The sequence below is a fragment of the Anoplopoma fimbria genome, chromosome 20 (genome assembly GCF_027596085.1).
Source record: "Anoplopoma fimbria isolate UVic2021 breed Golden Eagle Sablefish chromosome 20, Afim_UVic_2022, whole genome shotgun sequence".
Taxonomy (NCBI): Eukaryota; Metazoa; Chordata; class Actinopteri; order Perciformes; family Anoplopomatidae; genus Anoplopoma; species Anoplopoma fimbria.
The window spans coordinates 12,330,112-12,347,496 of record NC_072468.1 but is presented as its reverse complement, the minus strand read 5'-3'; the positions used below and the strand labels follow the sequence as shown (position 1 = coordinate 12,347,496).

General features: G+C 40.7%; 1 protein-coding gene and 1 long non-coding RNA gene across 2 annotated transcripts in view; one reads left to right on the top strand and one right to left on the bottom strand.

The window, feature by feature from the left end:
* The window catches only part of adgrb1a (adhesion G protein-coupled receptor B1a), a 110,588-nt gene that overhangs the window by 61,059 nt on the left and 32,144 nt on the right, over positions 1-17,385 (top strand). The window contains exon 17 of the mRNA XM_054621129.1: positions 9,555-9,681. Within this exon, the coding sequence (XP_054477104.1) occupies positions 9,555-9,681 (127 nt within the window). The remainder of the gene's footprint in view (positions 1-9,554; positions 9,682-17,385) is intronic.
* LOC129109140 (uncharacterized) lies at positions 16,496-16,873 on the bottom strand. The gene is made up of 3 exons (XR_008531970.1): positions 16,810-16,873; positions 16,665-16,716; positions 16,496-16,579 (listed from the first exon to the last, which is right to left on the bottom strand). It is a non-coding gene; the product is annotated as an uncharacterized LOC129109140 (long non-coding RNA).

Sequence of the window (17,385 nt, the reverse complement as noted above, 5' to 3'; positions counted from 1 at the left end):
AGATTTCATGTTTAAGTATTATATTATTTTATTTTACTTTATATCAATATTAAGGCCTATTCTCAATCACAGCAAAAGTGAGCAGGTCCTCTGCAGATTAACAGATAAATATTTAACTTGAATAAACAATTTCAACAATTAAATACGATCATATGTCAAACTTAAATCTTCTCATGGGATCAAATGGTCTTCTGCCGCTGTGAGTTGTCTCTTTAATGTCAGTGCTTTCTATTTGCCTTTTGCATGAAGTTAACATAAATGAAAGCCATTTCCTGCAGACAATACTCATTTAAAGCTTCACCGGGCCATAATTCAAAGAAGACAGTCCATCCCTTTTCCTTTTTTTTAAGTAGCTGAAGGTGTTGACATTCATTGACAGTAGATTTACTCAGATCACTGAAGCTTTGTAGGAATTCAGAGCAGCAGATTGGTGAGCATTACTTGACTGTTTTTGTAGGCCATTATAAATTATATTATATTATAAAAAATATACACTATAAAAAAATGACACATGTTAGCTATTACTCCCTTTTTTATTTCTATATGCCATATTAGTGAAGTCTACTTATTTGAATACTAGCTCTAATCGATTAATGGTATTGGTTTCTATTTTTATTTTTTTTGAAAAATCATGTTATATAAAAATGAGTGATGGTGTTGGCCACAGTCACCTCTGGTTTATTTTATTTTATTTTATTTGCACACACCTAAGACTTCATGAAATCCAGATAATAAAAACGCACTTAATAAAGATGACAGGTGAGTTTAAGAAGCCACAGTCTTATAGAACAGCCCTACCATCTAAGGAGCCGTATTTAACATTCTGAACATTAATATAGCAGCAAACAACGATTGTCAGCTTATAACCCCGTCCCTACCAACAGCTTCTTCACTGAAGCCTAGCACCCACCCGCTGCTTACCCCTTAAGTAAACACCGTTAGCTCTGTCAGCACATAGCACTTAACCCTAGTTTGCACTGCTAGAGCCGTTAGCACCGTTAGCACCGTTAGCTGTGAACCACCGGCTTGCTGTCGACGTGTTAAGAAGCAATCTCGGATCTTGCAACTTTTAAGGAGAAAACAAATACCTAAAAGGAAAAATAGGGAAACGCAGCTCACATAATGCAACAAAAAATAAAAACGCACACACAGAAAAAAGTAGACAACCATCCAAAAATGCAAATGTCTAGTTCCTGATACCGTGTACTTTGGCTTTCCTTTTCTGTACACCACGATAGCCGAGGGAGTCCATGCCACGTTTAGTTTCATAAAAAGGAAAGTGGAGATCATCAACATGTCTTGTATTATATGAATGAAATTGGGAATTTAATTTCAAGAAGTTGCTTAACGCTGATGGTAGAGAAAAAAGCATGAACATATATCTACTGTATATATGAGCAATGAGCACGCATCTGATGAATATGGATTTCATATACTGAGAGAATATTCAGTTTCCTGAGCAGTGGAACAAAGGCATTGTTATAGTTGCTAATCTTACTAATTGTTTTTGCAGCAAATAAAGATTCTGAATATTATAAGGGCACGCATTTTCCCAAACAGTATTACTATAAATCGAATAAATATATGATGAAATATAAAGTTTATAAACAAAGGACATTTATAAAGCTTTGTAGTCTGCCGAAGATCCTCAGTGAATTTTGAGTTTTGTTTGGAATGAAAAGAATGTGTTTTTCTCCCCAATTTAATTTCTCATAAACAAAAATGCCTATATAATTTTTTATCTAGTGACACTCTCATAAAACCTAACATGCCTCCTTCCTCAATGTCATTTCACCACCATCAAACATAACACAGCAGGAGAGAGACAATGACAGAAATAAAGCAAGACAAAGAATGTAATCTCTGGGTGTTTGGGTGAGGGGGTTGGGGATGAGGGCTTGGGGGGAGACATGTTCAATGCAAAATTATAATCCATCTCGGACAGCAGCTATGATTAATGAGTTAATATTTAGGAGAGAAATTGGAATCTGAGGAGGCGTCCTTGTCATGTTGATAAGAGCTGATAGGCAGCCAGGGCCTTCACTTGCTCCACACTTTAATCTCCTGAAATCAATAAGAAGAACATCTGCAGAACGTCTTTCTGTCTTTGTCACTCTCACTCACACCGACATTATTACTTTGGTTTATTTACAGAACGTCTTACCTGATGCACTATAAATACGTGAATACACAATCTGTTCTCACCACAGCTCATCACATACTGACCCCTTGGTATCACTTTCTAACACATTGGGTAGCCCAGAGCATTAAACTATGAAACACAGGGATGTACACTTGCTTTAGTTTAAGAGTAGGCTTTATATAAGAAGTGGATGTAGTCTTCGTGACGTCACCCATTGGTTTGTGGCTTGTATTATTGAAGCCATAAGCTCCACATTTAGCCGTCGCCATCTTGGATATTTGCAACCAGTGAATGTAAGTGATCATATTTTGACTGTGGAGAAGTGACGTAGAGACGCTGTACACAGCTCGGATAGCAACCTGTCAATCACAGTGTTGCCCCGCCCTAAAGCATACTCTGCATTATGGTCTATTTGACTCTAAATGGACCATCATTTAATAAATGATTGATACCATAAACTCATGTTTACAATGTTTACTGAGGGAATGAATCAAGAGAGAAGTACAGTCATTTTCTCATAGGCTTCTATACAACCAGTCTTGTTTTTGCAACCAGAGGATTATATTGTCAATATATTTTCAATTATGAAATTGTTATATAGTCATATCCTATTCTTTGTAAGTGTCTTGTAGTCACCAACTTTCAAGCAAAACTTCTTTGCTGTGGCTGAAAACATTGTTGGATGCAGTACTCGTCTAGCTGAGTCGGCATACTGATGCAAAAATGGTTGTGAACTAAAGGAAAATTCAGCATGCACATGCAATTCTATTAATCCCTCTATCTTGTGGAGATTAGCTCTGAATATTTTCAAGTCTCCTTACCGGCGACAGCCGTGGCCAGAGGCATTATGTTTACAAGTTGTCCTTCCGTCCGTATGTCCATCGGTTTCGTCCAGTCCATTCTTGTAAACCTGATATCTCAGGAACACCTTGAGGGAATCCTACAGATTTAGAAAAAAACTTTAATTTGCAGTTTGAACTGATAAAATGTGGTGGTCAAAAGTCACTGCGACCTCACAAACTGCCTCAACTCAAGAATGGTAATTATGACAATTTCACACAAATGTCTTAAGAAGATAAAAATGATGAGGTACTGCAATTTGAACAGACATGGATGTAAACTGGAAAATGGCTGTTAAGCTGAGGCATACAAATGCAATGCGACTAAAAAATTGCAGTCAGTGCATTACTACCAAGTCTGACCACTTCTCCTCATCATCTCTTCACAATGCTCAGTGCTGTCTGGAGACAAGTGCCCTGCATTAAAGCATTCTACCTCTTAAAAAATGTCAAATCCACATTTGGGTGGTTCAATGTAAAACCGAAAACAAACAGAACTAGTGTGACTCCAAACAGTCTCCACAGGGCAGGTCAAACCAGAGAGAGAGAGAGGTATTTCTGCATGGGCCGAACATTGTTTACCAGACTGCAGTCACTAACCAGCCTCCCTTCTGATCATGCAAATCAATCTTGCTGTCTCAGTTAATTTACAGAGTCCGTGCTGATGTTGAGGAACTGCCTCAATTCATCAAAGATGTCGAGCGGACGACTGCGGACTTGAATTTTTATCAAGTGCTGTAATACAATTATAGAGGAGGTTGAGTTCAGTGGGCAGGGGGCATGTTTGTTTACAAGTACTCCTGAATAGAAAGCAGCTGCATTACAGGCGACAGACTGCACACATCCTTCTGTATCTATATTCAAAGCATGCTTAACCGTTCAAACTCTGAATATGCCAGCCAACTCACCAGCTGTTTGAGAGCACAGGGCATTGACGAATACCCTCTCATCTGACTGACTTCACACTATAGACTGTTTCACCTCAGTATCTGGTCACAATCCAGCTGCATCCTCTTGTTTAAAAAGGGTTAGGCTCACCTGAAGTAGGTTTTATTACCGCCATGATGTCGAAAATATTAGCTTTCTAAATAATTAAACCTATGATGCTCTTGGTTCTCAAATAGTGTCAGATTAGGACGTGTGGACGGCGTGACAGTTTCTGCTGGTTACATGCACAGTGTCTTTATAAACTTCTAATGTAGGTTTATTTGGTTTTTAGTTTTAGGACAATACTAATAGGTTGGGCTTCGGAATAGGTCGTGGTTTGTGTTAAAAAAGATATGTTTGTTAAGTAACTGACGTTTGTTTGGTAAGTAAGTTATGTAACATAAACTTTGGTAGGATAAGTCACGTTGACTTCATGCACACTGAACACAAACAGTGGTCTCCTGGGTGAGAGTCCTGTGATTCTTGACCCATCTATCCTCCCCTCTGGCTTTCCCACTCGTTTTACTCCATCAGCGACTCTGAGAGTCTAACAGTGGGTTTACACCAAAGTGTGGGTCGGTTTACAGCAAAGTGTCGGTATTGGATGAGTTTTGATTGAAATGGGTGGAAGAATTAGATTCTAACTAACTATTTAAACTATAAAATATTAAATTATTTTTTTCCCACTGTACACACAATCTTAAAGATTCATTTTGGCATATGCTGATAGATAAATAGCTTTTATTCTGTTCAGGACTATCTTGTATGTCTGCTTGGATTTGACAGTCTAGTTCAGCAGAATTCTCTGGCCCGTCCATAACCGTCACCAAGTAGGCAAGACTCTATGGTCTTTTATGTATGTTGACCCCCTGACTGTGGAGGCAGCTGCCACGTTAAGTATACCCCAAGTTTGTGCCAGATACACATTTTTGCTGCTGGTTGCATTATCCTTAGCAAGCTGTTCGGCACTTTGCAGGTAATGTACAGGGTATACGACTGGATAAATGCTAACTGCTGCTTGATACTTTTATAATTAAGATGATAAGCAGTGTGCTTTATGTTCATATCTTCTTTATGTTGAAATGTAAAAATCCACATTTACAGGGCTACTCCAACATTCTGGTATTAAACAATACATTTTGGTGACTTCCAAGAGAAAGACGTTTTAACATTGAAGCAGCAGAGGCTGAAAAATACTGACTTTTAGTCCCCGGTATATGGGTCAAGTTTCAAATACCCTGGATCCTACAACTCCCATAATGCAACATGACATGTCCCCATAGTGCACAGTTTCTGTTATAGATGTGTAGTATCCCAAGCTCAAGCCGAGATAACCCTGATGACTTCATCATTCTTGTTTTAGCTGCATCATGCTCCCTGTGACTGTTCACCTGATATGTAAAATCAATGGAATGATTATATAGAGTGCTGCAGGAACGAGTCCTTAAACCGGGAAATGAGTCAGCATTTTTTGCATATCGGTTCCCGCGTCTCGGAGTCAACGGTTTTTTTTATGCGTCTTTGGGTGGATGCCTGAAAAAAGCTTTAGAGATTCTTAATTTTTCTTCTAGAATTCAAAATGCATCAATAAATACCTCTCTCATTAATTAAGAAGCTCTAGCTTTGTCGCGGTGAAGTGCAGTCATGTGACAGTTGTTTAAGTCGTTTATAGCCTAACGTTAGCTGTTTACTTCTGGCAGTTGCATTGACGCTTCAAAAATCATAAGTATGGTGTTTATCTGTGAAGATTATCTTGCTGAACAAAACGTGTCACTATCATAAATGTTTGTTATGCTTATTTTCTGCAATAATACAACATCTAATGGAAAAATCTCATTGGCATTTGTGGAAGGAACCAGAGCGATGCTAACTTCCGCTTTGGCCACAAAAAAAAGTAATCCATGCAGCACTCCAAATGTCAGTGTGCTAATATCGAGTAACAAAAAAGCTACTGCAATTTTAAAACATTATATGAATTATTCATTTTTGAATATCAGATATTAACGTTTTTTAACGCAGATAGTCCCTGCACATGATCTTATAATTTAAATATGAAGGAGCACTTCTCCTCCTCATGTCTTTTTACACAGAAGCCTCCTATATTTCCTCTGTGCTGGCAGACTTCTTTTCATCCATGTGGCCTGTTCTTGGCAGAGGACATTCTTCCATGCAGTGCTGCTGGACCAGCACCGTAATTATCCAATTAGACGGTGGGTCAAAACTGTCTGCGGGCCACTGTGAGGCTCACAGAGAGGCCTAATCACGTCAGCCACACAGAGAAACTGCACTGAGACCTAATATATTGGATTTCTGTTAGAGGTGATGTGCTAATGTCAGCACTGAGTCACCTCCTGGGGCTAACTCTCTCACACCCACACACACACAAACGCCACACATACACATGCAACCAAACTGCAGACTCTGTCTATGAAGTTATGAGACCTGTGGATGTGTGAGGGTGTGGCTGTGATATATCTTTGGTTTTCACTTGTTTTTGTCGCTGAGGTTGTTGCTGTTGTTGGGTTGGTACACAGACAGTTGATGAAATGAAAGAAATAACACCTTTGGGAAATTTTGTTTTCTATTAGACGTCATCTAAAACACAAAATGAGGTTGAATCTTTTGGAAGAATGCCGCTCATATCATCAGTTGAGCCCCAAATTCTGGGAGAATCTATGTTGGAGGCTGTTCTGGAGGCTCCTGATGGAACTACACCTTATTAACTTGTTTTTCGTCATGAAAATACAAATATTTTAAAGAGGCTACCCCCTCATGTTCAGTTGTGCTGTGGCTCCATCACATTTCGATCACGATACCATTGCCCGCTGCTGGCATTTGAGAAGCTGTACTTCCTCAAACAGGCTTGCATTGTCTTCACATTGTGAGTCTGGGTGTGTGCCATCTGGGCCCAAAGTGGTTCTGAAGACTCCTACTGTGCAACTATAACAGATGACGTTTGGGGGTATTTTGACAGGTGTTTATATGTCTTTGGACAGATTTGTCACAGCGATGGCACCACAACCATGCAAGAAACTTTACAGATGTGTAGTTGAGATCAAAAGGATGTTTTGAAGATTGACATGAACGGTCCAAATAAGAGAAATAAGTACGTACCAACAAGTTGCTGCACTATAGGACACGTTCCTATGAAGCCACGTCAACTGAAGTTAGAATGAAACAGAAGTCCATGAGTCAGACCGAAACAACTTTGACATAAAGAACCGACCCGTTGCTTTATACTTCGTTTGATTTGTCTATATGAAGGCCTGAATTGAGTCTATAGATTCCTTTGAGCTTCTTACGAACAAGCATTATGACTCCAAGAGCTTACTATTTGTCAGTGACTGACCAACTCATTTAGGATTCAGTGGCCGGAGTACAAGTTTGAGTCAAAAACCTTCACTGCTGCTCAATCAAGTCAATGTTAATTCAAGTCGATCAAGTGGATTCAGATTTGCGTGAGGAGAATTGAAATCTGTCGCCCGTTTCTGCCTGTTGTTACAATCCATAACACTTGGCTGCTTTTTTCAATCAATTTGACTTATTTGCTTAATTTCTCAGTGCACTGAAGCAGAGCAAAGTGAGGGCAGTCTGTGTCAGGAGCCCAGTCAAACTGATTTTTTCTGCCTAATTGGGAGAGGTGTCAAATTACTAAACCCTGCAGCTACAGTGTGTCAAACCGCTTTGATTCACTAACAAAACATCTGAAAACCCCCTCTACACGGGGCGGCTGTGGCACATGAGGTAGAGCGCTTGTCCCGTAACCACAAGGTTGGTGGTTCAAACCCCTCTACCGGCAACATGCCGAGGTGTCCTTGAGCAAGACACCTAACCCCAAGTTGCTCCCCGGGCGCTTCATTGCAGCCCACTGCTCCTCCGGGATGGGTTAAATGCAGAGAAATAATTTCCCCATTGTGGGACTAATAAAGGATTGATTATTATTATATTATTATTATTATTACACAACTGACTTTCAACAATGTGGTCATTTTTGCTTGATTGGGTGCTGAAGATAAGCTGTGTCCCTTTTCCATTTAACCCACTATACAAACAACTGGGTTGGGGCAACAGTCATTAAACATTAAACTGACACAATTTTCCACTCGAAATAATCAAAATGTCCATCTCTAATCTGGAAGAAGCTACAGAAGCTCAGTCCACCAGGAGAACAGAAAAAAATTGAAATTAAAGAAACAAAAATGTACTGTTAGCTCAGAATGATGAGATACTAAGTCAAAGTTATAAATTATTATGACCAAGTCATTGATGAAGTCAAATTCCGTAAAAAAATTGGCACTTATTCCTAACCATTCCTAACGTTACATCATCGTTTTTGTTTGGTGTTGGTGGTAATTAGATTCCAGTTATCGAATACTTTTCATGTAAACACTAGAACTTGTCTCCCCAACATTACGATCACATACACAGAACTGCATTGTCAATTACTTTTCAACTTGGGAAATATATTTTCTACCCAATTTTTTTTTTGACAAAACACAAATAGATTTCTTATCTTCAGCATAAGGAGGAGGTGGGTCAAATAAACACAGGACTTTTATCCAGGAAACCTTGAATTATCTCTAATGGCTTGACGTTTCTAAAACACATTTCTTCCCTCAAATGCGTCACAACACTGTGGGAAATTAGGACTCATCTTCAATAGACCTTTTTGTTGACTTGTTATATAGCAGGAAAAAGTGCAGGCGCGATGAAGAACATGGGTCTATTCCATTTGAGTATCCCAGTAAGAGATGTCAGTGAACCAGCATGCATAATACCATAGGCCCATGGACTGAAACTGGTTATTATTAATGTCATTAATTACACCTGTCATGTTGGGTTCTTTTCTATGATATCATCTATTGTCAGTCGCCAGCAGGTGTAATTGGTTGTCACCATGGAAACACAGCTATAAGAGGGAGCATTTGTAAGTTTTTAGGCTTAGTCTTTGTCAACTGATATCCTGACAAAATAACAGCGGATTTCATTGCAGAGTCCATGTTTGTAGCACCATCTCCGAGCAAGCCGACATCATAAACTGTGGTTTTCTATTTTATTTTTATATATAATAATGTTATAATTACTAATATGTTGGGGTATTTTTTTATAATAAAATAAAAAGTATTATGGATATACAAATTGGTAAAATGCATACATAAATGTATAGTAATTAATTTTAGTAGCTTACTTACCAACGTACTAATACCAATATGTTATAATATAATATAATATATGATACTAAAACCACTACTACTATTATAATAATATTAATTATATTAATTATATTAATACTACTAATAAATGTTTGCTGCTGTTGTCAGTGTGTTGGTAGCTCTCATGTGTGCGGGCAGAGACCTGCAGCACGCCGCCTCGCAGTCTCCTCGTTGCCGCCTTCACTCCGCTCTCTGCGCCTTCGCTCTCGACCGGCGGAGATGTAAAGTGGATTAAATAGCCGCGAATGCAACGCGGTGGGATTTGAACCGCTGTCTTTTGTATTGTTTTTTTGCCGGGACTGTCTCTTTTATTCACCCCATCGCTTCTCTCCCTGTGTCTGTGTGTTGCTTGCGTGTGTGTGTGTGTGTGTCCGTGTGTGTGTGTGTGTGTGTGTGTGTGTGTGTGTGTGTGTGTTTTTTTCTCCCGTGCAGCTCCTCTCTGCTGGGATCCTGGTCTGCCAGGGGCTGCAAAGCCGTGCTAGTCGACTCATTCAGAACCAAATGCGTGTGTGACAGACTGTCCACCTTCGCCATTTTAGCACGGCTAAATCCCGAAATGGTAAGTCCGACAACCTCCCTTGACTTCGTTGACGTTAAAAGGTATCGGAAACGTGTGGTTTTTTTTTTTTTTTTTTTTGGGTGGGTTTTTCTGTGAATGCATCAGCTGTTTTTTTTTTTTTTTTTATTATTAATTATTTATTTATTTATTTTTGCTCCAAAGGGCGTCATTGTCATTACATATCAACAGATCCTCCTCTCTCCCCTCCTTCCCTTTCTCGACATGCCAAAGCCATGCTGCAAGGTTATTAGGTTATTATAGCCTTGTCAAGGGAGAGGGTTTTGTGGGGGTGGTGGTGGTGTGTGTGTGTGTGTGTGTGTGTGTGTGTGTGTGTGGGGGGGGGGTCTTTATTCATCTTGCACCTAGAAGGAGATAAGGTGCTGTTGTTCCAAGAGGAAATGCACACAGGAAGGACCGTGCTGTGCTATACTGTGAGCATTAAGATGGTGGTCATCACTGTCAGATGCACTGACATGGTGAGTGGGAATGTAACATCACGTTATAGCTGCTGATCATACCTGCATGCACCCACCTACACCCCTCCTCCACTCTTCCTATTCCGTCTAAAACACCAACCATTCTTGTTCACATATTAGCATATCTTAACATATTACACTGTCAACGGCGTCTCCATGGTTACCAGGCCCCCAATGGAGAAGGTGCTGCATGACAATCCGGTAATCTGAACTAAATGGCACATTTCAATAAGATCACAGTAGACTACAGAATGGCTGCAGCTGGACACAACATGCCAGCAGTGTGTGTGTGTGTGTGTGTGTGTGTGTGTGTGTGTGTGTGTGTGTGTGTGTGTGTGTGTGTGAGAGACAGAATGGGACATGTCTGTTAAAATCCACAGACCCGGTGACTCAAACCTGCCCCAGTTTCTTTGGGGAAAGGGCAGTGTCTTTGTGGGGAATTTTCATTCAGCGCGATTAGTTATTATTAGACTGGAAATTGCCTCGGAAGCAGTTTGTTCACCAGTTGCCCTGGTAACAGCATGGGCACCGAGGCTTTCTTAAAGACACAGGGGGCAGCGCGCTTGCTAGGCCGGGATGAGACAGCTCAGGTTTACCACCTCGAGCCTGAGCACGTTTAATTCTTTTGTTGTTTGAGATGATTCCAGTTTTAATAGAAGCGTGCGACCAAGAGGGAGGGATGTGAGTGAAGGTTTCTTTTTGGCTGGTTTCTTTTTGGCTGGTGGAGGCTGCACTGGTGGGTTCCATTTGTGCTTTGTGCTCTCTGTGCTAAAATGATTGGTTCCTCGATGAATTGGTCGACTGAGGAGTCAGTGCCAATTTAAATGAACAGTTGAGCGTTTTGGAAAGTACTGGTTAGCTTAGCATAGCATATAGAGTGGAAACGGGGGGGGGAAAAGTTGTTTGTTAATGTGCACACAAACGGAAATGTGGTTTAGGGTGAAGTTACATGCTGGCACTAGTTCTTGACAAAACCCAGTTTATCTGTCTGTCTTTCTGTGCAACATCTTGATTGTGATGGCCGAGCATAGAATTTTGCTATTGGTCCTGATGATACCACCCATGACGACGTCACCTTGACAACACGACTCTTAAGCTGCACAGTTGGCCTGGCTGTTGTTGGCCAAGAAATAGTTCCAAAATGTAGCATCCCCTGAAACCACAAATGAGTTAGTTACCTACCTAAGTTTTTTCCCTCTTTGTCCAGACGAGCTGTTTCTCCCTGCATCCAGTTCATGCTAAGCTAGGCTAACAACGTTTTGTCTCTGGCTTTAGCTTCATACCTACTCTACAGTCATGAGATCGGTATTGTCTTGTCATTAGGAGTCCTTTGAATTGGAAAGTGTTGTTACAGCTGGTTAGTTGATTCTTATCAATGTACATTAAATAATAATTGTGTTTTAACATTGGGCATAGTCATAGCTACAGTAAACAGTGATTTTCAGGCATTGTTGCATATCTAATGAAGGATGTTTGACATCCTTTCTACATTTTAGGGTTTAAATATACTATGAGGAACTTTTATTTTGTGTTGATTTTGGCGGTCCCTTTGTACAACAGTAGTAGTGTTTCCAAGCACCAGATTCCCTTCAGAAAACTAATAATTTTATTGAAGCAGGGTCTGACAGTCTGGCCCCCCTCAGTCATGGTTCTGGTTCTTTCATGCATCCCTTTGCTCCAGTGGGCCTAGCAACATTGCCTGGTTCTCCGGGAGCTAGGTGTAGGTGTTGGCCCCCAACGGGGACCGGAGGAGCAGTCGCTGCTGTTGGATGCGGATCTCTCTACATCCCGCTGGAGCTCCGACTGCAGGTCCAAAGCGGCAGAGAAGCTGCATCTAGGTCTGTCCACAGCGGGCTGGTGGCCACTGGAGTCTGAGCTGAAGGACTTTATAGTGAACCTGCATGATTTTATCTGATTTCACCAGAATTGGACCTGGTGGCAACAATGGCAAGAATCAAAAATAACTATATAGAAAAAACAATCTTCTCACTGGAGGTTTTGATTACTTATATAGGTCATATAGAGGCACCAGTACTAAATTGAGATAATTCTATATAAGTAAATAAAAGTTCCTCATAGTAACATTAATGATTAGTAAGATTATTGTTAAATGAATCAATACACCATTGAATAACGAAGACAGACTTTGGTCACAGTCTGATGTGCAGTTCAGTTATCCGAGCAGTGCCTTAGTTGAGGCTGAGTGGGAGGCAGGAGGTCACACCTTGACAAGCTCCAAGCTGACACACCGGACAGCTTCAGCAGCATCACTGACAGCAGCAGGAGCATCAAAAGCATATGCACCTAATGCAAAGACAACAGAAGAACACGCAGCCCCTGATAATCATGAACCAATAGTTTCATTTTATAATTTAATTCTGACATTTTTTGATTCTACTGACATTTCATTGACCAAATCATGAATGAATTATTCAAGGAAGTAAGGCCAGTAATGAATTAGTCCAACAATAATTTATTAGGACTAGGGTCCATGTACATTTTACCATATAGACAAGAGATGAAAGAGCTGGACACAGTGAATGTTTGACACAAAATGACTTTAATTAAAAGTAAATCGTAAAATTGTTTATAACTAATTTTATTTCTAAACAGATAATGGGTAAACATACTAACTGTTTAACCTCTAGTCAAACAAAATGGACCCAAAGGTTAGTGTGCTTCTGAGTCATTTCTCCTTATGGGAACAATAAAAGTACCGACCTAACTAACTAACTCAGTTACCTATACTAAGCATGCTTCATGTAAGGTTTATCTTATTAGCTGAATCTTTAGCCATGCTAGTGGCATGACTGTAGGAAAAGCAGTGTTTGTCTTTTTGTTGGTCTGTCTGTTCACCGCTATGGTCCTCACTGACAGATCTCAATAACTATTGGATGGGTTGCCATGATCTTTTCATCTGACATTCATGTCCCCAAGAGGATGTATCCTACTAAACACCTACCAGATTGATTGGCACCATATTTTGAACAGATGTAGATTGTTACGAGAAGATGCAGACTGACGTTGGTGATGTCTTGATTATGGCATGGATTGAAATGATTGTTGGTCCTTGGGTTGTTGGTTTTAGTCTTACAACTTAAACCCTTTCATAGTGTGTTTTCAGTTCATGAAAGTAAAAAAAAAAAAAGAAAGTAATAAAAAAAACAAGATGGCGACAGCCAAAATGCTGAATTCACGGCTTCAACCCATGGCGGTCCACAAACAAAAGGGTGACGTCAGCCTAACTACCACTTCTTATATGCAGTCTGTGTTGTATATGATAAGCTTTATGCTATCCAAGCAGCATTAGCTTTGTCATTTTGAGCATGCTGCCATATTAGCGTTTAGCTTAAAGCACAGCTTTGCAGCTTCACATAGCCACAAGCATGGTTGTGGACTCTTCTTCAGATCCAGGTACATCAGTGAAATATGAATATAAGTTAATAGTGATCAGTGGATAATGGAGCGTCCACAGCTGGCTCTCTTTTCTGCAGCCTGCCTCCACCTGTGCAGACGACAGCCTGTTCCCAGATCTGTTGAAACCTGGAGGCTTCACAATGCCCCTGTGGGGAAGCTGCTCCTCCTTTTGCCAGAGATGGAGGAGAAGGCGACTCCTCTCCTCCCTCATTCCACTGTCCCTTTCCCCACATCCCATTATTTCGAGAGACAGCCTTGGATACCAAGCTAATTAGTCCTACTGCAACACATAGAAGCTTCTAAATGGCCCAGCCGCTCTGTCTGCAGCCTAGCCTCCTACAGCCCCAGCATGATAAACACCCCAACCTCTTTTTCTCCTCTCCACCTCCCCCCTCACTCCTCTTTCCCTTCTAAACCTCTCCTCTAATCTCTACCCCCTCAGTCATTTCATCACACCATTTTTCACCCTCAGTGGCTGCATTATATTTTAGCTCTCCCCCTCTGCTTAGTACATCGTTTACTCTCGCTGCCACCTCTCGTGTCCATCTAGCTCAGTCCAACTTCACTGCAGGCTTTTAGAGGGAAAAACCAAGGGGGGGATAATGCACTGCAGTCAAAGGCAAAAGCCCCCAAAACCTCAGCCCAGTTTCCTGCCACTGCTAGATCTGTGTGTGTGTGTGTGTGTGTGTGTATTGCGGGGGAAGAGGATGAATGAACGTGCTTGTGCTTGTATCATTTCGGATGTTGTAAGCCTGCGTAAGCCTTTTTCTTCACTTTGAATGTGCTGTCAGGATAGATGCAGTGACAAGCCTCCTAGGCCAATTAGCCCACATTCTAAGAGGAACAAGTCAGTAAACAGGCCTGCCTGAGGTTTTGTAGGGCAACAGGCCAATGGAGTGTCGTCATACTCTGATCCCAGGATGTATGCATCTGTGTTTCATTTATGGAGGCGCACCACAGATTCATAGGCAACTGAAGAACTGGAGTACACATTTATATTTACTCGTAAATATACAATGCAGAAAATAATTTCAAAGGTGAGGCAGATGTTTTATAGAAGAGTATTGGTTATGTGGCCTGGATGCTGTATCCAGAGGTGCCAATTTTACATAACAGTTTAATATTTTGTGAAATACGCTGATTTGCTTTCTTGCCGAGAGTTAGACAATATGACTGATATCCCTCATATGTCTGTACAGTAAATATGTAGCTGGAGCCAGGGTAATGTAGCTTAGCATAAGGAAACGAAATGCAGGGAAACAGCTAGCCAAGCATTTTCCAAAAGTATCAAAGTCCAACTAACACCACCTCTAAAGCTCATTGGTTATAATGTCTCTTTTGTTTAATCCATGCTAAAACTGAAAATGACAGGTTGTAGTTTAATTGGTGGTTAGACACGTTTCTTCTTGGAGTCTCCTGGCAAAGAGATGACAACAGGACTGTGGAAGCTGCTGTTATTAAAAAGTAGAATGTAACGACCCCTAAAACCACTGATAAAACAAACAAGATACATTTTTGTTTCCTCCTGCTACCAGTCTCTATGCTAAGCTAGGCTAACCATGTTCTGACTCCAGCTCCATACTTAATGCATAGCCATGAGGTTGACCTGCTCTGCAGTTGCAGAAAGTATAAGTTGCCCTTTTGTCCTTGGATAATTCACTATGAATCCCAATATGTGAAATGTTTGTAGAAACTACTACAGATGTGGGTCCATCTCAGCTCTGAATATGGCTCCTTCTTTCATTCATTAGCTTGTTGAATAGATACATATATTCAGCATAATTAAAATTATTGAAAGTGTATTCGGCCTATGGTTTATTCTGTGTTTGAAAAAAAATGTTACAAACAAAGACGCCAATCACAGTTCTTTGGTGCCCAACTCAATGTCTGCAAATTGCTCATCTTGTTGTCTCTGAAATCCAAAGATATTAAGTTTATACTGACATTTACCAGCATAGCAGCAATATTCATACTGTGTGCGTGAGAAAGTGGATTCAGTGCATTTTGCTATTTTTGCTCCAAAAATGTACAATTATATATAGTTAATATAGTTGTCAGGGGCTGCACAGTGGTGCCCCTCTTGCTGTCACCTCACAGCAAGATGGCCCTGGGTTCGATTCCTGGGCTGGACGGCCCTTCTGTGTGGAGTTTGCTTGTTCTCCACCGTGACAGCATGGCTTCCTCAATCAGTCCAAAGACATGCAACTTAAGTTAATTGATGACTCTAAATTGCCCGTAGGTGTGGATGTGAGTGTGATGATTATCTATCTATATTTATCAGCCTTTCAATAGTCTGGCAACATGTCCAAGGTGTACGTTGCCTTTGTCCAATGTCCGCTGGGATTGGCTCCAGCCCCCCCCGCGACCCTGAACAGGGTTAAATATAATGGATGGATGGAATGTAGTTGTTGGATGACCGGTCACTTAATCCACTTATTATTTCAGCTCTAATATCAGTTTGCCATCAAAGTTTATCAATAAGCTGTTTGTCTTGGGTAACAATAGAAATTGAGTGAATTTCTATTTTTTAAGATTAATACTTATTTTTATTGACGGATTAGATTAACAACTAGCCCTACTTAATAAGAAGCTTAAATCCCTTTTCTTTAGTATTTGCATCAGTAGTTTTATGATCCAGCCTCTCCATTTATGTTTCCGCTGTGCATAATTGATACCAGCACAACGTGTTTAAGCAATCATATTTGTTTACTCCCAATATTGGCAGCAGCTTCATCTGATGGGGTGCATGGGCTTTAGGGTTTCTCCTTCTTCTTCTCCTCATCTCCACTCTTTTCCTCAACGTCCCAAGACCGGAACCTTGCCCTCCTCTTTCTTTTTTCTTATCTGGAGGAGAGGCAGAGGGAGTTACTACGATAGGAGGCACTAGTTAACACTGACAGAATGGCGGTACGTACCAGCAGGAGAGCTGCCGCTGCTCGACACACTCTGGGAGCGGATTGTAGCCATCCAGCCTTCTACCAGCACAGACGCCAACTTCCTCAGCTCTAAAAGTCAAACACAAGTATTTGAGTGTGATACACACTTTCACATTATACAATGATTTAATGTTTGATGTACAAGCTCACTGACCTTCGGTGTCTGCACTCTTGCTCAGCTGCTTCACCAGCTTGGCTGTGTTGTTCTGGGAGTATATAGAGGCAGAGAAATGTTAGATGTTACAGTTGCATGTGCAGTTCACTAGAAGAGTGTTCTGGTGGATGGACGGAGACAGTACCTGCTTGAGGTGGTCCACTTTGAGAGGCAGCTTCTGCAGTGTGAGCAGGATGAGTTGCAATAGGGGGTGTTGTTGGTGGTTTTGTAGGTGAGCCAGGAGTTGAGCATCCTGTAGCCACCAACTCTGATAAACCTTGATGAAGGAGGGAACAGTTGAGTATAATGAAGGATTCAGATGGTCACCGATTGCACATGCTGATCAGCAAAGTCATGGAAACCTGCTAATTATTACTCAGATTATCAGAAGTGCTTCTGTTCAGAGGCTGGTGCTTTTTCTGTGACACTATCTCTGCATTCTCTCTGACGTTGGTGGTTTGACATTTGCTCCCACAGCAGAATGGTGTATGTAGGGTGGAGTCAGAATAAAATACCTAATAAACAATAAACACAATACTTGTTTGTGGGATCCATTCATTGCTGGTTTTGTCTGCTCACTTATGTTCTAAGAGAGAACTGTATACACTAACAGACAACTGACGTTCTCAGTCAGAAGTCTGGAAGGTGTGAGAATAAATAAATAAATTAAAAAAAATAAAAATTTAATTTTTTTTTATTTAAATCTAACCGGCATGCAATG